This window comes from Salmo trutta, chromosome 9 (genome assembly GCF_901001165.1).
Source record: "Salmo trutta chromosome 9, fSalTru1.1, whole genome shotgun sequence".
In the NCBI taxonomy this organism is placed as follows: Eukaryota; Metazoa; Chordata; class Actinopteri; order Salmoniformes; family Salmonidae; genus Salmo; species Salmo trutta.
Genome location: NC_042965.1, coordinates 46,264,562 through 46,289,561, shown reverse-complemented (window position 1 = coordinate 46,289,561; position 25,000 = coordinate 46,264,562). Strand labels below are relative to the sequence as shown.

The 25,000-nt window shown below is 42.3% G+C and overlaps 1 protein-coding gene across 1 annotated transcript in view; it reads left to right on the top strand.

Moving 5' to 3' along the window:
- Positions 1 to 25,000, top strand: part of LOC115200657 (AT-rich interactive domain-containing protein 3A) — a 209,827-nt gene that overhangs the window by 175,175 nt on the left and 9,652 nt on the right. The window contains exons 4-6 of the mRNA XM_029763863.1: positions 11,338 to 11,521; positions 17,671 to 17,915; positions 18,478 to 18,762. Of these exons, the coding sequence (XP_029619723.1) occupies positions 11,338 to 11,521; positions 17,671 to 17,915; positions 18,478 to 18,762 (714 nt within the window). The remainder of the gene's footprint in view (positions 1 to 11,337; positions 11,522 to 17,670; positions 17,916 to 18,477; positions 18,763 to 25,000) is intronic.

The following is a 25,000-nucleotide window of genomic DNA, read 5'->3' as shown; positions in this document are numbered from 1 at the left end:
TCTGCTGTAGTCTGTAGGAGAACATGATTGGTCTGCTGTAGTCTGTAGGAGAACATGATTGGTCTGCTGTAGTATGCAGGAGACAATGATTGGTCTGCTGTAGTATGCAGGAGAACGTCAGGCATTTGGTTCATTTGAAAGGCTGAAAAGGTTTGTTACGACATTGAACACCAATGCATAGTTTACTGTTGTTGTTATAGTTTATTCAGAACAAAAGTAGTCTGTTGAATTCTTCAATCATTGAATCCAGTCCTCATTCAAATACTCGTCCTTGATGAAACAGACAGAAGACAATAAATCAAATCAAAGTTTATTCGTCACGTGCGCCGAATACAACAGGTTTTACAGTGAAATGCTTACCTACAGGCTCTAACCAAAAGTGCAATTTTTAAGTAAAAAAAAAAAAAAAAAAAGGTGAATAATAGATAAGTAAAGAAATAAAAACAACTGTAAAAAAGTGAAAAATTACAGTAGCGAGGCTATTTACAGGCACCGGTTAGTCGGGCTGATTGAGGTAGTATGTACATGTAGGTATGGTTAAAGTGACTATGCATATATGATAACAGAGAGTAGCAATAGTGTGAAAGAGGGGTTGGCGGGTGGTGGGTGGCGAGACACAATGTAGATAGTCTGGGTAGCCAATGTGCGGGGGCACCGGTTAGTTGGGCTAATTGAGGTAGTATGTACATGAATGTATAGTTAAAGTGACTATGCATATATGATAAACAAAGTAGCAGCAGCGTAAAAGGTAGGCGGGGAACACAATGCAAATAGTCCGGGTAACCATTTGATTACCTGTTCAGGAGTCTTATGGCTTGGGGGTAAAAACTGTTGAGAAGCCTTTTGGTCCTAGACTTGGCGCTCCGGTACCGCTTGCCATGCGGTAGTAGAGAGAACAGTCTAGGGATAGGTTGTTATTCTGGCACCACCCGGCCAGGTCTCTCACCTCCTCCCTATAGGCTGTCTCGTTGTTGATCAGGCCTACCACTGTTGTGTCGTCTACAAACTTAATGATGGTGTTGGAGTCGTGCCTGGCCACGCAGTCGTAGGTGAACAGGGAGTACAGGAGGGGACTGAGCACGCACCCCTGAGGGGTTCCAGTGTTGAGGATCAGCGTGGTAGATGTGTTGCTACCTACCCACACCACCTGGGGGCGGCCCGTCAGGGGGTCCAGGATCCAGTTGCAGAGGGAGGTGTTTAGTCCCAGGGTCTTTACCTTAGTGATGAGCTTTGAGGGCACTATGGTGTTGAACACTGAGCTGTAGTCAATGAATAGCATTCTCACGTGGCTGTTCCTTTTGTCCAGGTGTAAAAGGGCAGTGTGGAGTGCAATAGAGATTGCATCATCTGTGGATCTGTTTGGGCGGTATGCAAATTGGATTGGGTCTAGGGTTTCTGGGATAATGGAGTTGATGTGAGCCATTACCAGACTTTCAAAGCACTTCATTGCTATGGACGTGAGTGCTATGGGTCTGTAGTCATCTAGGCAGGTTGCCTTTGTGTTCTTAGGCACAGGGACTATGGTGGTCTGCTTGAAACATGTTGGTATTACAGACTCAATCAGGGACATGTTGAAAATGTCAGTGAAGACACCTGCCAGTTGGTCAGCACATGCCCGGAGCACACGTACTGGTAAATCGTCTGGACCCTCAGTCTTGTGAATTTTGACCTGTTTAAAGGTCTTACTCACGTCAGCTACAGAGAGCGTGATCACACAGTCGTCCGGAACAGCTGATGCTCTCATGCATGCCTCAGTGTTGCTTGCCTCGAAGAGAGCATAGAAGTGATTTAGCTCATCTGGTAGGCTCGTGTCACTGGGCAGCTCACGGCTGTGCTTCCCTTTGTAGTCTGTAATAGTTTGCAAGCCCTGCCACAACTGACGAGCGTCAGAGCCGGTGTCGTACAATTCAATCTTAGCCCTGTATTGACGCTTTGCCTGTTTGATGGTTCGTCGGAGGGCATAGCAGGATTTCTTATAAGCTTCCGGGTTGAAAGCGGCAGCTCTACCCTTTAGCGCAGTGCGAATGTTGCCTGTAATCCATGGCTTCTGGTTGGGGTATGTACGTACAGTCACTGTGGGGACGACGTCCTCGATGCACTTATTGATAAAGCCAGTGACTGATGTGATGTACTCCTCAATGCCATCGGAAGAATCCCGGAACATGTTGCAGTCTGTGTTAGCAAAACAGTCCTGTAGTTTAGCATCTGCTTCATCTGACCACTTTTTTATAGACCGAGTCACTGGTGCTTCCTGCTTTCATTTTTGCTTGTAAGCAGGAATCAGGAGGATAGAATTGTGGTCAGATTTACCAAATGAAGAGCGAGGGAGAGCTTTGTACGCGTCTCTGTGTGGAGTACAGGTGATCTAGAATTGTTTTCCCTCTGGTTGCACATTTAACATGTTGATAGAAATTAGGTAGAACTGATTTAAGTTTCCCTGCATTAAAGTCTCCGGCCACTAGGAGCGCTGCCTCTGGGTGAATGGTTTCCTGTTTGCTTATTTCCTTATACAGCTGACTGAGTGCGGTCTCAGTGCCAGCATCTGTCTGTGGTGGTAAATAAACAGCCACAAAAAGTATAGATGAAAACTCTCTTGGCAAATAGTGTGGTCTGCAGTTTATCATAAGATACTCTACTTCAGGTGAGCAAAATCTAGAGACTTCCTTAGATTTTGTGCACCAGCTGTTGTTTACAAATATGCACAGACGGCCCCCCCCCCCTCGTCTTACCGGAGTGTGCTGTTCTATCCTGCCGGTGCAGCGTATATCCCGCTAGCTGAATATCCATGTCATCATTCAGTCACGATTCCGTGAAACATAAGATGTTACAGTTTTTGATGTCCCGTTGGTAGGATATTCGTGATCGCACCTTGTCTAATTTATTGTCCAATGATTGCACGTTGGCGAGTAATATTGATGGTAACGGCAGCTTTCCCACTCGCCGTCTGTGGATTCTCACGAGGCACCCCGCTCTGTGTCCCCTGTACCTGCGTCTCTTCCTCTTGCAAATAACGGGGATGTTGGCCTTGTCCGGTGTTTGGAGTATGTCCTATGTGTCCTGCTTATTGAAGAAAAAATCTTTGTCTAATCCGAGGTGAGTGATCGCTGTCCTGATATCCAGAAGCTCTTTTTTGCCGTAAGATATGGTGGCAGAAACATTATGTACAAAATAAGTTACAAATTACGTGAAAACCCCCCACATAATAACACAATTGGTTGGGCGCCCGTAAAACTGCTTCCATTTCTTCCCGGCGCCATTTTATCGAATCCTTAGCTTTGTGCCTGGCCCTGTACCTCAGCCTCCATTACCTCAGCCTCCTGGTTCTCAGTCTCCTGGACCTCAGCCTCCTGGACCTCAGCCTCCTGTACCTCAGCCTCCTGTATCCCAGTCTCCTGTACCTCAGTCTCCTGTACCTCAGTCTCCTGTATCTCAGTCTTCTGGACCTCAGCCTCCTGTACCTGAGCATCCTGGACCTCAGTCTCCTGTATCTCAGTCTCCTGGACCTCAGTCTCCTGTATCTCAGTCTCCTGGACCTCAGCATCCTGAACCTCAGCATCCTGAACCTCAGCCTCCTGGACCTCAGCCTCCTGGTTCTCAGTCTCCTGGACCTCAGTCTCCTGGACCTCAGCCTCCTGTACCTGAGCATCCTGGACCTCAGTCTCCTGTATCTCAGTCTCCTGTACCTCAGTCTCCTGTACCTCAGTCTCCTGTATCTCAGTCTCCTGGACCTCAGCATCCTGAACCTCAGCATCCTGAACCTCAGCCTCCTGGACCTCAGCCTCTTGGACCTCAGTCTCCTGGACCTCAGCCTCCTGTACCTGAGCATCCTGGACCTCAGTCTCCTGTATCTCAGTCTCCTGGACCTCAGCCTCCTGTATCTCAGTCTCCTGGACCTCAGTCTCCTGGACCTCAGCCTCCTGTACCTGAGCATCCTGGACCTCAGTCTCCTGTATCTCAGTCTCCTGGACCTCAGCCTCCTGGACCTCAGCCTCCTAGACCTCAGCATCCTGGACCTCAGCCTCCTAAACCTCAGCATCCTGGACCTCAGCCTCCTGAACCTCAGCCTCCTGTACCTCAGCATCCTGGACCTCAGCCTCCTGGATCTCAGTCTCCTGTACCTCAGCCTCCTGGACCTCAGTCTCCTGGATCTCAGCCTCCTGGACCTCAGCGTCCTGAACCTGAGCTTCCTGGACCTCAGTCTCCTGGACCTCAGCCTCCTGAACCTCAGCCTCCTGGACCTCAGGCTCCTGGACCTCAGTCTCCTGTACCTCAGTCTCCTGGACCTCAGCCTCCGGTACCTCAGTCTCCTGTACCTCAGTCTCCTGTACCTCAGCCTCCGGTACCTCAGTCTCCTGTACCTGAGCCTCCTGGACCTCGTGCTCCTGAACCTGAGCCTCCTGTACCTCAGTCTCCTGGACCTCGTGTCTGGTTCAATGAGTGATGGCGTTTTGAGCTGCTCTCATCAAAAGCAGACAAAACAATGGTGGTGTTACTGTCTTTTGTGTACTGATAAATATCCTGTGTGATGGACTGTCTTTCTCCTTCAGGCTGTTGGGGGTTGTGGGTATTAATTGATTACCGCCCCAGAAACCACCATCAGCACTTTCTGTTGAATAAGTCAGTCAATTTTTGTCTCAGCTAGTGTAATTATCTGGAATACTAAGGGACAGAAGAGAAGACAGCTAAGCTTTAAAGAATGGTTCCAGGCTTCTATTGCCACAACACTAAATATCCTGCTGGAAACTATAGGTGGTACAACTTCTGTGCTTCAGAGACAGAGACAGAAACAGGGACAGACAGACAGACAGACAGACAGACAGACAGACAGACAGACAGACAGACAGACAGACAGACAGACAGACAGACAGACAGACAGACAGACAGCAACAGAGGAAAACATCCCTACAGTTTCCATGTTCGGCTGGACAATAGAGTTCTATTCTAGGTTCATGCTGTATTCTAGGTTCATGCTGTATTCTAGGTTCATACTGTATTCTAGGTTCATGCTGTATTCTAGGTTCATGCTGTATTCTAGGTTCATGCTGTATGGGCCCTCCCTAACCCAGTCAGCTGTTTGCACTGATTGTAAATCACTCTGGATAAGAGCGTCTGCTAAATGAACAACAGTAAAATCTAAATGTAAGAAACTACTGAAGCGTCATTCCAATTAGATGGGCTGTCCACATGTAGATAAACAGTTGTTTTCCTGCTAGCTGCCTTACATTAATCCTTCATTTCACAGGTTAAAAGAGCCAAGTCAATGAAGAGGAGAAACTCCTCTGGCCAGTCCCATTACTGGCCTGCTGCAAAAAGGTGCGAACTGAACGCATCGGCGACGAAGCCAAGCGAAAAGATGACGATTTCCTCGGCTCTATTAAAAGTCCCGATTCCCTCTGCAAGCTCCAATTACACACTGCAATCTTTTTAGCAAGTGAGTGATTAACTAGAGGACTGCGGTGCCGTCGTTAGTCCCTTAGAGGAGTCGTATACGAGGTGTTTTTCCTCCCGCACGCCATTCCTCATTGTCAACGTGATCCATGAACCTGATCGCATCGTCTCTTGCTGACAAAAGACTGTCCTCTCCTACTCTCCTCTTTTATTCTTCATATCCCTTTCAGGGAATCGGGAGAGACGAATACATCACGCCGGGTATTGAAAGCACATAAATCTGGTTTTAAGAGGCCTGTCTTGGTTAGGTCAGATTCTAACAGACAAAAGACTTTTTGGGCCAGGTCTTTTTTATTTATTGCCCGGCGCTCGTTTGGTTGGCCATTGTGGATCCGGATAAATAATAGTTTTATAGATCAAGGCAACGGCTTTGCATTATCACCAGTGAGAATGGGATGGAGTAACAGTATGTCTTCGTGAGGGTGTATTAAAGGTTTTTTCTTCTTCTTCTTTATGTTTTATCTTCTCATTACCGTAATGTGTCCTAGTATTAAACCTACTGCACTGTACGTTCCGCATTGTGACACTGTAAAACCACCCAATAAACACCTCTTAACTGTAGTAACGCCAAGCTGAATGTTACACTACAGTCAATCAAGCATCTCCATCTTAATTATGAGAGAACTCCCAAGTACGTCCGTTAACCTTTTGAGAAGGTTCCTTTTAATTATTTAGAATCACCCCACTCCTCCTGAGACCACTTTCACCAGACAGCCAGGCCCCGTCACCATACAGCCGTGATATATAGACAGTTTAGTGTGGAGTTGGAAACGGCGATAGATAGGCTTTGGGTGGTGCTACTTTAGATATAATGGCCAGTATTGTCCTGGTCGGAGAGACAGGATAAATCTCTAGTTTTAATGTTGTCTCTCTCCACAGTCGGTTCTGCTGCCAGCCAAGCCATCCCATAATTACCAGCCTTAATTTATGTGTTTTTACCTCTTCAGACGATACTTCACCTCCTCTCCTCCCCCTCTCCTCCCCCTCTCCTCTCCTCTCCTCCCCCTCTCCTCTCCCTCTCCTCTCCCTCTCCTCCCCCTCTCCTCTCCTCTCCTCCCCCTCTCCTCCCCCTCTCCTCCCCCTCTCCTCCTCCTCTCCTCCCCCTCTCCTCCCCCTCTCCTCTCCCTCTCCTCCCCCTCTCCTCTCCTCTCCTCCCCCTCTCCTCCTCCTCCCCCTCTCCTCTCCTCTCCTCCCCCTCTCCTCCCCCTCTCCTCCGGTGTATGGCCCTGCGCTGCTTGCTGCTGTTTGCACTATATTTCTGCAGGTATTGATTGCCATTATATGGTAAACTCGATGGGTACAATGGAACTCTATCAGCAAAATACAGGTTCATTATCTCAGGGTCAGGCTGCTCACAAAGGACCGACCCTGTCCCTCTTTACGGCCGACCCTTTAAACTGCATAGTACAAATTATTATCTGCCTCCTTATACCCTACTAATTAAGACCTGAGTGGAATAAAGCTTAGGGTCAGGTCAGGGTTAGGTTAGCAGGGTTGAGGCCAGAGTGGAATGAAGTTTAGGGTTGAACAGTGATTGCTTCTTTAAAAAGAAGTTGAATGTTTAAAGCAATATTCATTTCATAGCTAAAGGTGCATTTAAATTCTACACGTACAATAGTAACATAGAGGAGGCATTAAAGGGGCAGTATTTATATAACATAGAGGAGGCATTAAAGGGGCAGTATTTATATAACCTAGAGGAGGCATTAAAGGGGCAGTATTTATATAACATAGAGGATGCATTAAAGGGGCAGTATTTATATACCATAGAGGATGCATTAAAGGGGCAGTATTTATATAACATAGAGGAGGCATTAAAAGGGCAGTATTTATATAACATAGAGGAGGCATTAAAGGGGCAGTATTTATATAACATAGAGGAGGCATTAAAGGGGCAGTATTTATATAACATAGAGGAAGCATTAAAGGGGCAGTATTTATATAACATAGAGGAGGCATTAAAGGGGCAGTATTTATATAACATAGAGGAGGCATTAAAGGGGCAGTATTTATATAACATAGAGGAGGCATTAAAGGGGCAGTATTTATATAACATAGAGGAGGCATTAAAGGGGCAGTATTTATATAACATAGAGGAGGCATTAAAGGGGCAGTATTTATATAACATAGAGGAAGCATTAAAGGGGCAGTATTTATATAACATAGAGGAGGCATTAAAGGGGCAGTATTTATATAACATAGAGGAGGCATTAAAGGGGCAGTATTTATATACCATAGAGGATGCATTAAAGGGGCAGTATTTATATAACATAGAGGAGGCATTAAAGGGGCAGTATTTATATAACATAGAGGAGGCATTAAAGGGGCAGTATTTATATAACATAGAGGAGGCATTAAAGGGGCAGTATTTATATAACATAGAGGAGGCATTAAAGGGGCAGTATTTATATAACATAGAGGATGCATTAAAGGGGCAGTATTTATATAACATAGAGGAGGCATTAAAGGGGCAGTATTTATATAACATAGAGGAGGCATTAAAGGGGCAGTATTTATATACCATAGAGGATGCATTAAAGGGGCAGTATTTATATAACATAGAGGAGGCATTAAAGGGGCAGTATTTATATAACATAGAGGAGGCATTAAAGGGGCAGTATTTATATAACATAGAGGAGGCATTAAAGGGGCAGTATTTATATAACCTAGAGGAGGCATTAAAGGGGCAGTATTTATATAACATAGAGGAGGCATTAAAGGGGCAGTATTTATATAACATAGAGGAGGCATTAAAGGGGCAGTATTTATATAACATAGAGGAGGCATTAAAGGGGCAGTATTTATATAACATAGAGGAGGCATTAAAGGGGCAGTATTTATATAACATAGAGGAGGCATTAAAGGGGCAGTATTTATATAACATAGAGGAAGCATTAAAGGGGCAGTATTTATATAACATAGAGGATGCATTAAAGGGGCAGAGGCATTAAAGGGGCAGTTTTGCAGTTGAAACAATAATAAAGCACTCACCCCTTTTATTTTTGTTAACAGCTGAGGGGCGGGGCTGGAGAAATGATATCACACTCTATTCAGTAGACAGAGCAATGGAATCAAGGACTGACCATCCATGATGTCAACATTATAGTTTTAACAGTTATTATTATTATTTTTTTAACTAGGCAAGTCAGTTAAGAACACATTCTTATTTTCAATGAAAGCCTAGGAACAGTGGGCCTCGTTCAGGGGCAGAACGCCAGATTTTTACCTTGTCAGCTCAGGGATTCGATCTTGCAACCTTTTGGGTTACAAGTCCAACGCTCTAACCACTAGGCTACCTGGCTAGGCTACCTGCTGCCCCCCAAACCATGCTTTGAGGCTTGCATTGCATTATTTACGGACAACAGTAAAACAAGCATATAGGGTCTTGCTGGGGTAGGTCAAGGGTTGCAAAGAGAGGGTATATTACTGGAAACTTTCAAAGTTTACCAGTAAAATACCAGAATTGTGGTATTTTTCTAAGATTTTATGAAATCATTGACAATGCATTTGGTGGCCCTTTAGGGAACGTCAGATGATCACAGGTATCTGTAATAATCTCTGGTCTCTACTTCAGATGATCACAGGTATCTGTAATAATCTCTGGTCTCTACTTCAGATGACCACAGGTATCTGTAATAATCTCTGGTCTCTACTTCAGATGATCACAGGTATCTGTAATAATCTCTGGTCTCTACTTCAGATGACCACAGGTATCTGTAATAATCTCTGGCCCGCTACTTCAGATGATCACAGGTATCTGTAATAATCTATGGCCCGCTACTTCAGATGACCACAGGTATCTGTAATAATCTATGGCCCTCTGTGTGGCCTTATCACATGTAAAATATTCAAAATCCTCAAATGAGATGATTTTCTAATAAAAACAGAATGGCAAAGCTATAAAACATTATCCTAAATACAAACTGTCAATTTAGTGAATACCATTAGTGTTTAAAATGAGGTTTTTATATTTTATATATATTTTATTTACAGATGTGTGTATATATATATATATATTTTACTATAACCAGCTTTCCATCCAACCTTTTTATGCGAGTAAAGTACATGTGAGGATAAAAAATGTCATGACATAATTTTTTTTACGGTAATGTCAACAAAACAAAATACGCTAGACAAGATGGGATCTTTTGACGACAGATTTCCATGTCAATATTCTAAAATCCGCATTAAAAACAATTATGTGCATTTTCCCACAAGCGACGTGTTACAATCAAATTGACTTGTTGCTGATACAAGTATGTGCGTGATGATATAGTGCACATAAAAAAACTGAGATGTTAAATTGAGATGTACTGAATAAAAAATACCAGTTAAATGGGTTCCATCACATGTTAAACTCTACTGATGGTTTTGCATCATATCGTGTCTTCCCACTCTGGTTTTGACACATGCGCTCTAGGCAACAGCAGTAACTGCGCACTGCTGGCTGGAGCGCATGTAGAGCCTACAGTACATTATGACATTATTATGGACAAAAAAAAGGCAAGATTTTTATTTAAAATAATTCAAACGCAGCCAAGCATCGATTATCATGTTACCAGATATTTACTTGGAAATGAGCGTCAAACTCGTCACCTTTCACGTTTACCACCCTGTGACGTTCATCCTCATGTATTTAATCTGTAGCCTAAATGATGCTTTCAAGACAACTGGGAACTCGGATAAAAACGAGGTCTAATCATGATGTCAGTGATCTTCAGGTCGGTAAAACGGAGGTCTAGAAAGAGGCCAGAGTTCCCGACTTGGAATTCTGAGTTGGATTTTCCAGTCGGAGTTCGTTCTTTTCGAATTCCCAGTTGTCTTGAACGCATTGAAGATGTAAATCGGATATTTCCAAGTTCTGAGTTCTCAGTTGTTTTGAACGCGGCATAATAAACTGTTTGATTTCCTGATGAGCCGTAATGGGAGGACTCCACAACATGTCATCGTGTGACTACAAATGTACTTCGATATATTGGTTATTATATACCTTTTTTTTGCGCATACAAGCGTTTCCACCGACATTTCCCGCAATGATTTTACCAACACAAAAAGATCCCACCTTGTTCCGCGTATGGGTCGTTACACTAGTTACATGACATCAGGCCTGTCATTTTTTTTTATTCGACTTTTATTTTACTGGCATAGATACTTTGGATGGAAACCTGGTTAGTAAAATTAATGATATCGGTGGAAACGCTTTTATGCGCAAATATTGATATAATAACCATCCTATCAAAGTAAACTTGTAGTCACGACTCGGGAAAACATGCAGTTTATAAGGCTACAGATGAAATACATGATGATGAATTTAACATGTGAAAGTGCAAAGTGATGATCTTGATGTGTCCAAATACAACATAATGTCGCTCTTTAGGTCATAATATGCTCATCATGTTGGCTAAACGCGCTCTAGTCAACAGGTAATGCACATGTGCACCTTTGGCTAGAGCGCATGTGCAAATACCGGTGTCGACACACTCGTTATACAGTATAATGCTACATTTCTGTGTGTGAGAAAACCCTCAGTAGAGTTGAAAATGTGATGTAACACAATTTAACTTTTTTTATTTTTTTATTCAGTTGAACTAAGATCATGAGGCATTTATAAGTTATATTCTTCAAGAATCAGCGGGTATATATATCGATAATTTAAATGTCAAAAAATATATTTAGCAAACACAGATTGCCCCCTTTTAATAAAACGCTGTATAAAAAGTCAAGGGGGAGTTTTTCAAAAAGTAATATGTTTTGTTAACCAAGCTGTCAGCTATTGGACTGCTTCCAGATAAATTGGCTTTATAAGCCACAGCTAGCGAGGAAAACCCTCTCTGTCGATGGACTGAAGTTAATAGCATTGATTGTGGATATTATGTTTTGTCTCTACAGGGACTCCAGTGAATCGTATTCCTATCATGGCCAAGCAGGTGTTGGATCTGTACACGCTCTACAAGCTGGTCACAGAAAAAGGCGGCTTAGTGGAGGTCATCAATAAGAAAATATGGCGTGAGATCACCAAAGGCCTCAACCTCCCAACCTCCATCACCAGTGCAGCTTTCACCCTGCGAACACAGTGAGTGACACAGGCTGGCGATAAATTAACCTCATAACCTGTAGGGCCATCGCATATCACTTCACTCTACAGTTAGTGGTACAGGAACCACAAGTGTTATATGAGATATATGATTACATATATGATTAGATATATTATGTTATATATGACTAGATATACAGTATGATTAGATATATGATTAGATAGGTTGTCTGTATTAATACTACAGTTGATTCAGAATACACCATAATGTTATGTAAGGTTTGGACTTAGATTGTTATCTAACACCAAGCCTGTTGTTATTCTTAGAAACACATATCTTATCATCACCACTGCTGTACAGTAACTGATATTATGTTTTAGCAGACACTTGATAGGCACAATAACATTCATTATGTTGACTACCATTACTACCATTACGGCCATCCTAACCTGGATAATGCACGATAATGATAGAGTTGGAGAAGAAGGGGAATTAACTGTACAGTCCTGACCACGATGAAGTGCAGAACAGAAGAAAGCCTGTTGGTATACAGTGCATTCGGAAAGTATTCAGACACCTTGACTTTTTCCACATTTTGTACATTACAGCCTTATTCTAAAAAGGATTAAATACATTGTTTTCCCCTCATCAATCTACACACAATATCAAATAATGATGAAGTGAAAACAGGTTTTTAGACATTTTTTGCAAATGTATTAAAAATAAAAAACAGAAATACCTTATTTACATTAGTATTCAGACCCTTTGCTGTGAGACTCGAAATTGAGCTCAGGTGCATCCTGTTTCCATTGATCATCCTTGAGATGTTTCTACAATTGACCTAATTTACTTTGTTGTAAATTCAATTGATTGGACATGATTTGTAAAGGCACATACCTGTCTATATACGGTCCCACAGTTGACAGTGCATGTCAGAGTAAAAACCAAGCCATGAGGTCGAGGGAATTGTTCGTAGAGCTCAAAAACAGGATTGTGTTGAGGCACAGATCTGGGGAAGGGTACCAACACATTTCTGCAGAATTGAAGGTCCCCATTAATACTGTGGTCTCCATTACTCTTAAATGGAAGAAGGTTGGAACCACCAAGACTCTTCCTAGAGCTGGCCACTTGGCCAAACTGAGCAATCGGTGGAGAAGGGCCTTGGTCAGGGAGGTGACCAAGAACCAGATGGTCACCCTGACAGAGCTCTAGAGTTCCTCTATGGAGATGGGAGAACCTTCTAGAAGGACAACCATCTCTGCAGCACTCCACCAATCAGGCCTTTATGGTAGAGTGTCCAGACGGAAGCTACTCCTTAGCAAAAAGTACTGAACAGCCCGCTTGGAGTTTGCCAAAAGGCACATAAAGGACTCTCAGACCACGAGAAACAATTCTCTGGTCAATAAACCAAGCTTGAATGCTAAGCATCAAGTCTGGAGGAAACTTGGCACCATCCTTGCGGTGAAGCATGGTGTTGGCAGCATGATGCTGTGGGGATGTTTTTCAGCTAAAGGGACTGGGAGACTTGTCAGGATCGAGGGAAAGATGAACGGAGAAAAGTACAGAGAGATCCTTGATGAAAACCTGCTCCAGAGCGCACAGGACCTCAGACTAGGGCAAAGGTTCACCTTCCAACAGGACAATGACCCTAAGCACACAGCCAACACAACGCAGGAGTGGCTTCGGGACAAGTCTCTTAATGAACTTGAGTGCCCCAGCCAGAGTCCGGACTTGAACCCAATCGAACATCTCTGGAGAGACCCTAAAATAGCTGTGCAGCGATTCTCCCCATCCAACCTGACAGAGTTTAAGAGGATATGCAGAGAAGAATGGGAAAAACTCCACAGGTTTGCCAAGCTTGTAGCATCATACCCGAGGCTATAATCGCTGCCAAAGGTGCTTCAACAAAACTACTGAGTAAAGGGTCTGAATACTTACGTAAAAGTGATATTTCAGTGTTTATATTTGTTATTATGTGGTATTGTGTGTAGATTGATGAGGGGGGGAAAACAATTTAATACATTTTAGATTGAGGCTGTAACATAAAAAAAATTGAAAAAGTCTGAATATATTCTGTATGTCCCTCTACCTGCCCTGAATACAGTAATCATGTGCCTATGACCAGATGTATACTGTTAGCACTGAGGTGGTGTGCCCTAGTAGGAAGTCCACTGTATGCAGCTCACCCTGCACTAACATACATAAAATGAGAATATCTACTTCTCCTAAGCTTCCCAGTAAAGTAATGAAAACAAGCAAGCATCCCAGAAAAGTGCTAAAGCCCATTCTGGTGAGAAGCTGCTATAGACCACCAAGTGCTAACAGTCAGTATCTGAATAACGGATGAAATGCTTGATAATGAATGTGATATCAACAGAGAGGTATATTTTCTGGGTGATTTAAATATTGACTGGCTTTTATCAAGCTGCCCACTCAAGAAAAATCTTGAAACTGTAACCAGTGCCTGCAACCTGGTTCAGGTTATCAGTCAATCTAGCAGGGTAGTTACAAACAGTACAGGAATGAAATCATCAACATGTATAGGCAAAAGGCAGCAGAACCGGTTGGCAAACGTACTGCAAATTGAGAAATCATGTGACTAAACAAAACAAAAAGAAGAAGAAACTATACTATGAAACAAATATAAATTATATAAAGAATGATAGTAAAAAGCTTTGGAGCACCTTAAATGAAATTTTGGGCAACAAGGCAAACTCGGCTCCATCATTCATTGAATCAGATGGCTCATTCATCACAAAACCCACTGATATTGCCAACTACTTTAATGTTTTTTTTTCATTGGCAAGGTTAGCAAACTTAGGCATGACATGCAAGTAACAAACGCTGACACTACACATCCAAGTATATCTTACCAAATTATTAAAGACAAGCATTGTAATTTTGGAAGACGTGAAAAAATTATTGTTGTATATCAACAATGACAAGCCACCGGGGTCTGACAACTTGGATGGAAAATGACTGTGGATAATAGCGGACAATATTGCCACTTCTATTTGTCATATCTTCAATTTAAGCCTATTAGAGAGTGTGTTGCCCTCAGGCCTGGAGGGAAGCAAAAGTCATTCCGCTACCTAAGAATAGTAAAGCCCCCTTTACTGGTTCAAATAGCCGACTAATCAGCCCTTAGTAAACTTTTGGAAAAAATGGTGTTTGACCAGATACAATTCTATAGATTTTTTTTTATTTAACCAGGCAAGTCAGTTAATAACAAACTCTTATTTTCAATGACGGCCTAGGAACAGTGGGTTAACTGCCTTGTTTATGGGCAGAACAACATATTTTTACCTTGTCAGCTAGGGGATTCAATCCAGCAACCTTTCGGTTACTATTCCAACGCTCTAACCACTAGGCTACCTGCTGGTTACTAGTCCAACACTCTAACCACTAGGCTACCTGCTGGTTACTAGTCCAACGCTCTAACCACTAGGCTACCTGCTGGTTACTAGTCCAACGCTCTAACCACTAGGCTACCTGCTGGTTACTAGTCCAACGCTCTAACCACTAGGCTACCTGCTGGTTACTAGTCCAACGCTCTAACCACTAGGCTACCTGCTGGTTACTAGTCCAACGCTCTAACCACTAGGCTACCTGCTGGTTACTAGTCCAACCCTCTAACCACTAGGCTACCTGCTGGTTACTGGCCCAACGCTCTAACCACTAGGCTACCTGCTGGTTACTAGTCCAACCCTCTAACCACTAGGCTACCTGCTGGTTACTATTCCAACGCTCTAACCACTAGGCTACCTGCTGGTTACTAGTCCAACACTCTAACCACTAGGCTACCTGCTGGTTACTAGTCCAACCCTCTAACCACTAGGCTACCTGCTGGTTACTATTCCAACGCTCTAACCACTAGGCTACCTGCTGGTTACTAGTCCAACGCTCTAACCACTAGGCTACCTGCTGGTTACTAGTCCAACGCTCTAACCACTAGGCTACCTGCCTCTAACCACTAGGCTACCTGCTGGTTACTAGTCCAACGCTCTAACCACTAGGCTACCTGCTGGTTACTATTCCAACGCTCTAACCACTAGGCTACCTGCTGATTACTAGTCCAACCCTCTAACCACTAGGCTACCTGCCTCTAACCACTAGGCTACCTGCTGGTTACTAGTCCAACCCTCTAACCACTAGACTACCTGCCTCTAACCACTAGGCTACCTGCCGCCTCTACACTCTAACCACTAGGCTACCTGCCGCCTCTACACTCTAACCACTAGGCTACCTGCCGCCTCTACACTCTAACCACTAGGCTACCTGCCTCCCCACAGTAAACAACTTGACAACAGACTTTCAGCTTATTGGAAAGGACATTCAACAAGCACAGCAGAACACTTACAGAAATTAGTTATGATTGGCTGAGAGAATTTATGATAAACATTTTGTGGGGGCTTTTTTGTTAGACTTCAGTGCGGCTTTTGAAATTATCGATCATAGTCTGCTGCTGGAAAAACATATGTGTTATGGCTTTACACCCCCTGCTATAATGTGGATAAAGAGTTACCAGTCTAACAGAACACAGAGGGTGTTCTTTAATGGAAGCCTCTCCAACATAATCCAGTTAGATTCAGGAATTCCCCAGGGCAGCTGTTTAGGCCCCTTACTTTTTGCAATCTTTACTAAAGACATACCACTGGCTTTGAGTAAATCCAGTTTGTCTATGTATGTGGATGACTCAACATTATACACGTCAGCTACTACAGTGACTGAAATGACTGCAACACTTTACAAAGAGTTGAAGTCAGTTTCAGAATGGGTGGCAGGGAATAAGTTAGTGCTAAATATATATATTTTTTAAAACAAAGCATTGTATTTTGGACAAATCATTCACTAAACACTAAACCTCAAAAATTCTTGTAATGAATAATGTTGAAATTGAGCAAGTGGACGTGACTAAACTGCGTGGGGTAACCCTGGATTGTAAACTGTCCTGGTCAAAACATGTTGATACAAAAGTAGCTAAGATGGGGAGAATTCTGTCCATAACAGAGCACTGTTCTGCCTTAACAACACTATCAACAAGGCAGGTCCTACAGGCCCTTAGTTTTGTCGCACCTGGACTACTGTTCAGTCGTGTGGTCAGGTGCCATAAAGAGGGACTTAGGAAAATTGCAATTGGCTCAGAACAGGGCAGCACGGCTGGACCTTGGATGTACACAAAGAGCTAACATTAATAGTATGCATGTCAATCTCTCCTGGCTGAAAGTGGAGGAGAGATTGACTTCATCACAACTTGTATTTATGAGAGATGTTGAATGCACCAAGCTGTCTGTTTGAACTACTGACACACAGCTCGTACACCCCATACATACCCTACAAGACATGCCACCAGAGGTCTCTTCACAGTCTCCAAGTCGAGAACAGACTATGTGAGGGGCACAGTACTATATAGAGCCATGACTACATGAAACTCTATTCCACATCAAGTAACTGATGCAAGCAGTAGAGTCAGATTTAGAAAACAGGTAAAAAATATACCTTATGGACCAGCGGGGACTGTGAAGTGACACACACACAATAACATACGCACTATACACACACGTACACATTAATTTTGTGTTGGGCACACACTTAATTTGTTGTGAAATAATCTGTTGTGAATGTATTGTAATGTTTTTAAAACTGTATAAACTGCCTTCATTTTGCTGGACTCCATTTAAGAACAACCGAAAGCTTGTCTTAGCAGTAACATTGGTATTTATTATGGATCCCCGTTAAATCCGGAATAAATACAATACAAATTTTACCGCTAAAACCAGCTTTCAGTTGCTCTAAAATATCCCCAGCAGTGCATACTGAAATTGGCACTTTGGCTCCACGTTTTTAAGGAAACATCTCATATATTGCCACCCTTCCCACCTCAGTGCAAGCAAGCTCATATAAGACGTGTAAATTACCAAACCTGAAGATAGGGTTAGAAAATAGAAGAGTGCTGGCCTTAACAGGTCGAAGTTGTAAACGAGAATGCATTTGTCAATGGAGCTGGCTTAACACCAGCTAAAAATAGAGCCCTGAATGTTTTATATAGGTTGGCTGTTGTAATAAATTACGTAATGTAACCTTGTTGACATCCATGATGACACAAGCATTATGGCAGCCTGTTAGTGTAAAACTTCTCCTTCAATAAAACATTGTGAAATGTCCTGTTCCTGATCCCTTCTTACAGATATATGAAGTACCTCTACCCTTACGAATGTGAAAAGAGAGGTCTGAGCTCCCCCGGAGAGCTCCAGGCAGCTATCGACAGTAACCGCCGCGAGGGACGTCGTCAGAGCTACGGGTCGGCCATCTTTAACTACTCTCCAATGGGGACAACCTCCATCGTCTCCTCCCCGAAGATGAGCATGCCTCACCTGGCCATGTCCACCCTCAATGGAGCACATGTGACCCAGGGACACAACATCAAGAAAGGTGAGACACAGAGCACTGTTTCATGTCATGTGACCAGGAAGAAGCTGCAGTGCTGCAGTTGTGGCTACCATAGGGACGGTGTTGTTTGTTGCTCACTGATTTGAAAGACGTGTGTGTGTGTGTCCATGACCTGACTGTTGAATTTAATGTCACAGGATGGAGTGAAGACACAATGCACAGGAAATTTGAATTCCTTGTAAAAAAAAAAAAAAAAAAAGAAATCTCTCAGAATTTGACTTCTCATGTTGTAATTTTGAAAGTTTGAATATCAAACCGGACATTTCATGACAGAGTATTTACCACTGCCTGAGAAAACACCTGTACTGACGACCATAAGAACTTCCTGAGCATATAAATGCCTACAGTAGCCTACAGAATGCCCAACTTTTTCTCAGGGATTTGGTTCAAAGCAAAAGACGCATTTCCCAAGATCTGAAAGAAAGAAAATGGACAATAAACTATAAAGTATTCTTCTTTAAAACTCTCTCTTGAAAAAGTGATTTTTAATCTCAATGAGACTAACCTGGTAAAATAAATAAATGATTCTGTCTGTTTATCCCAGAGGATGGCTTGATGGCGGGTTGTCTGTCGGGTCGTGTCGGGGGGATGCCCATGTCTCTGGGAGGTCACCCCCAAGCCGTGGCAGCTCAGGCGGCTGCAGCGGTACAGGCTGCAGCGTTGGAGCAGCTGAGGGACAAGCTGGAGAGCGGGGAGCCGCCGGAGAAGATGGTGATGGCCGAGGAGCAACAGAGACTCATGCAGCACGCGGTGCAGCGGAACCTCCTCGCCATGGCAACACAGCTTCCCATGAACATCAAGATCAACAACCGAGCTGAGCGGATGAGAGGTGAGATAAACCAATGCTTAAGTTAAAAGTTAAAAAGTCAGATAATACTGTAAGTTGCATGGATTCACTCTGTGTGCAATAATAGTGTTTAACATGATTTTTGAATGACTACCTCATCTCTGTAACCCCACACATTCAATTATCTGTAAGGTCCCTCAGTTGAACAGTGAATTTCTAGCACAGATTCAACCACAAAGACCAGGGACGTTTCAATGGTAGATGGTAGATGGGTAAAAATCTATTGGTAAAAAATTATGGGTATGGGTAAAAAATTAAAAAAAACAGACATTGAATATCCCTTTGAGCACGGTGAAGTTATTAATTACACTTTGGATGCTGTATCAATACACCCAGTCACTACAAAGACTCAAGCGTCCTTCCTGTTGCTATTCTAAATACCAGCTATGTCTGGAATTCTCTATACAGTGCACTACTTGGGTGCCATTTTGGACACAGTTACTAAAATGTGTTTATCTGTTATTATGTCCTGAGGTGAGACAAATCAACACAGTTACATTATTAATGTGGACTTATGCATATCTGATATTATGAATAGAGGATGTGTCTGAAACAATGTGTATAAAACCCTGGATGACCGACGGGGCGATGTGTTGAAGCCACAGGGCCTCCATCTTGGTAATCCTCCTCCGGTGTAAAAAATATTCTGGAAGTTATAGAAATTAGTTTATTAAATGTCTACATTCATTTTTGACACGTTTGTTATATTACATACACTTTAATGCATACTTTTAAATTATATTATCTTAGCTAAAAAATCCTTAAATTAAACATTTTTGAGAGAACATTTTTTACATTTTCTTCTTGAAACATTTAATTGAAATACTGTAAAATGTAATTCATTCCTATGGAGGACTGCTCTCACTGGGGAGTGCCAATATGGCCGACCGGTGGCTTCAAAACCTCTCAAAGGCCAATAAGCAGCATCAGGGTTTAGATACATCATTGGTCTGAAACGGCACCATACTTCCTATATAGTGCACTTCTTTGACAAAACAACACCAAAATAATTATACATTCACATATGTATCTGTTATTATGAATACAGGTTAAAATGGCAACCAATTCTATATATAATGCGGTACTTTTGACCAGAGCCTGTCTCCAGCTATAGGGAACAGGGCTCCCAATTACATTCAGCTGACCTGCCTCCAGCTATAGGGAACAGGGCTCCCAATTACATTCAGCTGACCTGTCTCCAGCTATAGGGAACAGGGCTCCCAATTACATTCAGCTGACCTGCCTCCAGCTATAGGGAACAGGGCTCCCAATTACATTCAGCTGACCTGCCTCCAGCTATAGGGAACAGATCTCCCAATTACATTCAGCTGACCTGTCTCCAGCTATAGGGAACAGGGCTCCCAATTACATTCAGCTGACCTGTCTCCAGCTATAGGGAACAGGGCTCCCAATTACATTCAGCTGACCTGTCTCCAGCTATAGGGAACAGGGCTCCCAATTACATTCAGCTGACCTGTCTCCAGCTATAGGGAACAGGGCTCCCAATTACATTCAGCTGACCTGCCTCCAGCTATAGGGAACAGGGCTCCCAATTACATTCAGCTGACCTGTCTCCAGCTATAGGGAACAGGGCTCCCAATTACTGTACATTCAGCTGACCTGTCTCCAGCTATAGGGAACAGGGCTCCCAATTACATTCAGCTGACCTGTCTCCAGCTATAGGGAACAGGGCTCCCAATTACATTCAGCTGACCTGTCTCCAGCTATAGGGAACAGGGCTCCCAATTACATTCAGCTGACCTGTCTCCAGCTATAGGGAACAGGGCTCCCAATTACATTCAGCTGACCTGTCTCCAGCTATAGGGAACAGGGCTCCCAATTACATTCAGCTGACCTGCCTCCAGCTATAGGGAACAGGGCTCCCAATTACATTCAGCTGACCTGCCTCCAGCTATAGGGAACAGGGCTCCCAATTACATTCAGCTGACCTGTCTCCAGCTATAGGGAACAGGGCAGGACTCCCAATTACATTCAGCTGACCTGCCTCCAGCTATAGGGAACAGGGTCGGGCTCCCAATTACATTCAGCTGCGAGATGATTGTTCCTTGAGCGGATGGTCAGGGGGTCGGAAAATAGTTCTAAAATAATCTGTTCACTGCAAGAACCCCAAACAGATACACTGCTATCAGAAAGTATTCACACACCATTACTTTTTCCACATTTTACAGACTAAATTTTAAATTACATTATTAAATTGTGATTAAATTGTGATTTTGTGTCACTGGCCTAAAATACAATATCCCAAAATGTCAAAGTGGAATATATTTTTTTTTAGAAATGTTTAGAACTGAATAAAAAATGAAAAGCTGAAAGGTCTTGAGTCAATATGTTTTTAACCCCATTGTTATGGCAAGCAGGAACAATGTGCTTAAAAAGTCAGATAATTGTGTAAGTTGCATGGATTCACTCTGTGTGCAATAATAGTGTTTAACATGATTTTTGAATGACTACCTCTTCTCTGTAACCCACACATACAATTATCTGTAAGGTCCCTCAGTTGAACAGTGAATTTCTAGCACAGATTCAACCACAAAGACCAGGGACGTTTCAATGCCTCACAACGAAGGGCACCTATTGGTAAAAATAAAAAAAGCAGACATTGAATATCACTTTGAGCATGGTGAAGTTATTAATTACACTTTAGATGGTGTATCAATACACCCAGTCACTACAAAGACACAAGCGTCCTTCCTAACTCAGTTGCCGGAGAGGAAGGAAACCGCTCAGGGATTTCACCATGAGGACAATGGTGACTTTAAAGCAGTTACAGAGTTTAATAGCTTTGATAGAAAACTGAGGATGGATCAACAACATTGTAGTTACCGCACAATACTTACCTAAATGACAGAGTGAAAAGGAAGCCTGTTCAGAATAAAAATATTCCAAAACATGCATTTTTGCAGTAAGACACTAAAGTAAAACTGCAAAAAATGTGTCAAAGAAATTAACACTAAGTCCTGAATAGAAAGTGTTATGTTTGGGGCAAATCCAACACAACACATCACTGAGTACCACTCTTCATATTTTCAAGCATGGTGGTGGCTGCATCACGTTATGGGTATACTTGTCATCCTCAAGAACTAGGGAGTTTTTTTTAGGATAAACATAAACGTAATAGAGCTAAGTACAGGCAGAGGAAAACCTGGTTCAGTATGCTTTCCAACAGACAACAAATTCACCTTTCAGCAGGACAATAACCTAAAATACAAGGGCAAATATACACTGGAGTTGCTTACCAAGACGACATTGAATGTTCCCGAGTGGCCTAGTTACAGTTTTGACTTAAATGAGCTTGAAAATCTATGGCAAGACTTGAAAATGGCTGTCTAGCAATGATCAACAACCAACTTGACGGAGATTGAATAATTTAAAAAAGAATAACGGGCAAATATTGTACAATCCAGGTGTGCAAAGCTCTTAGACTTACCCAGAAAGACTCACAGCTGTAATCACTGCCAAAGGTAATTCTAACATGTATTGACTCAGTGGTGTGAATACTTATGTAAGTATTCTGAGGATGGTAGCTGACTCTATAGCCACTCATATCTGTCATATTTTTAATCTGAGCCTAGAGGAAAGTCTTTGTGCTCAGGCCTGGAGGGAAGCCAAAGTAATTCCACTACCCAAGAGTGGTAAAGCGGTCTATACTGGTTCTAACAGCAGACCTATAAGTTTGTCTTTGACCAAATACAATGCTATTTTTCTGTAAACAAATTAACAACAGACTTTCAGCGTGCTTATAGAGAAGGGCACTCAACATGTACTGCACTGACACAAATGACTGATGATCGGTTGAAAGAAATTGATAATAAGAAGATTGTGGGAGCTGTACTGTTAGATTTCAGTGCAGCCTTTGATATTATTGACCATAACCTGTTGTTGAAAAAACTTAAGTGCTATGGCTTTTCAACCTCTGCCATATCGTGGATTCAGAGCGATCTATCTAATAGAACTCAAAGGGTTTTCTTTAGTGGAAGCTTCTCTAATGTCAAACATGTAACGTGTGGTGTACCGCAGGGCAGCTCTCTAGGCCCTCTACTCTTTTCTATTTTTACCAATGACCTGCCACTGGCATTAAACAAAGCCTGTGTGTCCATGTATTCTGATGATTCAACCATATACGCATCAGCAACCACAGCTAATGAAGTCACTGAAACCCTTAACAAAGAGTTGCAGTCTGTTTTGGAATGGGTGGCCAGTAATAAACTGGTCCTGAACATCTCTAAATCTAAGAGCATTGTATTTGGTACAAATTATTCCTTAAGTTCTAGACCTCAGCTGAATCTGTTGAACAAGTTGAGGAGACTAAATTACTTGGCGTTATCTTAGATTGTAAACTTTCATGGTCAAAACATATAGATTCAATGGTTGTAAAGATGGGGAGAGGACTGTCCGTAATAAAGAGATGCTCTGCTTTTTTGACACCACACTCCAAAATGCAATAGTTTTGTTTAATCTTGATTGTGGTCCAGTCGTGTGATCCAGTGCTGCAAGGAAAGACCTTGTTAAGCTGCAGCTGGCCCAGAACAGAGCGGCACGTTTTGCTCTTAATTGTAATCAGAGGGCTGATATAAATATTATGCATGCCAGTGTGTCTTGGCTAAGAGTTGAGGAGAGACTGACTGCATCATTTCTTCTTTTTAGAAGAAACATCAATGTGTTGAAAATCACAAATTGTTTGCATGGTCAACTTACACACAGCTCTGACACACACACTTATCCCACCAGACATGCCACCAGGGGTCTTTTCACAGTCCCCAAATCCAGAACAAATTCAAGAAAGCGTACAGTATTATATAGAGCCCTTATTGCATGGAACTCCCTTCCATCTCATATTGCTCAAATAAACAACAAACCTGGTTTCAAAAAACAGATAAAGCAACACCTCACGGCACAACGCCTCTCCCCTATTTGACCCAGAGAGTCTGTGTGTATGTATTGATATGTAGGCAATGTTTGCCTTTACATTTTGTTTTATGTAGTTCTGTCCTTGAGCTGTTCTTGTCTATTGATGTTCTGTATTATGTCATTCTGTATTATGTTTCATGTTTTGTGTGGACCCCAAGAAGAGTAGCTGCTGCTTTTGCAACAGCTAATGGGGATCCTAAAAAAATACCAAAAATACCAAATGAAATATTTCTGTATTTCATTTTGAATACTTTTGCGAACATTTCTAAAAACATGTTTTCACTTTGTCATTTTGGGCTATTGTGTGTAGATGGGTGAGGGAAAAAAATCAATTTAATCTATTTTCAATTCACAACAAAACACAACAAAATATGCAATAGGTCAAGGGATATGAATACTTTCTGAAGGCACTGTATAGTATTTAACAAAAACAGAATCATTTCAAACCTTGAATACATTGGGATACGATCACATATGCCTCTCTATTTAAACGTGGGGATACTTGGGAACAGATTTCCTGAATTAAAATCATTTTGAGCTTATTTCCTGGTGGTTTTACAGGCTTTTATGTCCAATGACCAAAATTATATTTATATATATATATATATATATATATATATATATTGTAATGAATCAGCAGGGAGCAGGTCTCGAACCCTCGACCTTCAAGCCTGAAGTCCAGCGCGCTATCGACTGTGCCGCAAAAGCACGCTCGAGCGGCAGAGTCGATTTCCGTGCTTATGAACCCAGGGTCGTCACATTATATATATTTATACAGTACCAGTCAAAAGTTTGGACACACCTACTCATTCAAGGCTTTTTCTTTATTTTTACTATTTTCTACATTGTAAAATAATAGTGAAGACATCAAAACTATAAAATAACACATATGGAATCATGTAGTAACCAAAAAAGTACTAAACAAATGAAAATATATTTTAGATTCTTCAAAGTAGCCACCCTTTGCCTTGATGACAGGTTTGCTCACACTTTTTAGATCAGAAATGATTGGTGAACCCTGGAACAGGTTGTCATTTCAGACACATCCACAGTTACTAATGTGAATACACATGTTTATTCATTGTTATGCCCTTATAATGTTGTAATACTGACGCAATTGTGATGTATAACTGTGACACACACGTTTAATCATTTCAAAACCCACAGAGAAGCATTTGAAGGAAAAAGTATTGTAATTTAGAGATGATTCCCTTAACTGTGTATTCCCGTGGGTTCTGTAACACATCCTGTTTAATATCCAACTAACCCAATTCCATTTACAGTCGTGTTA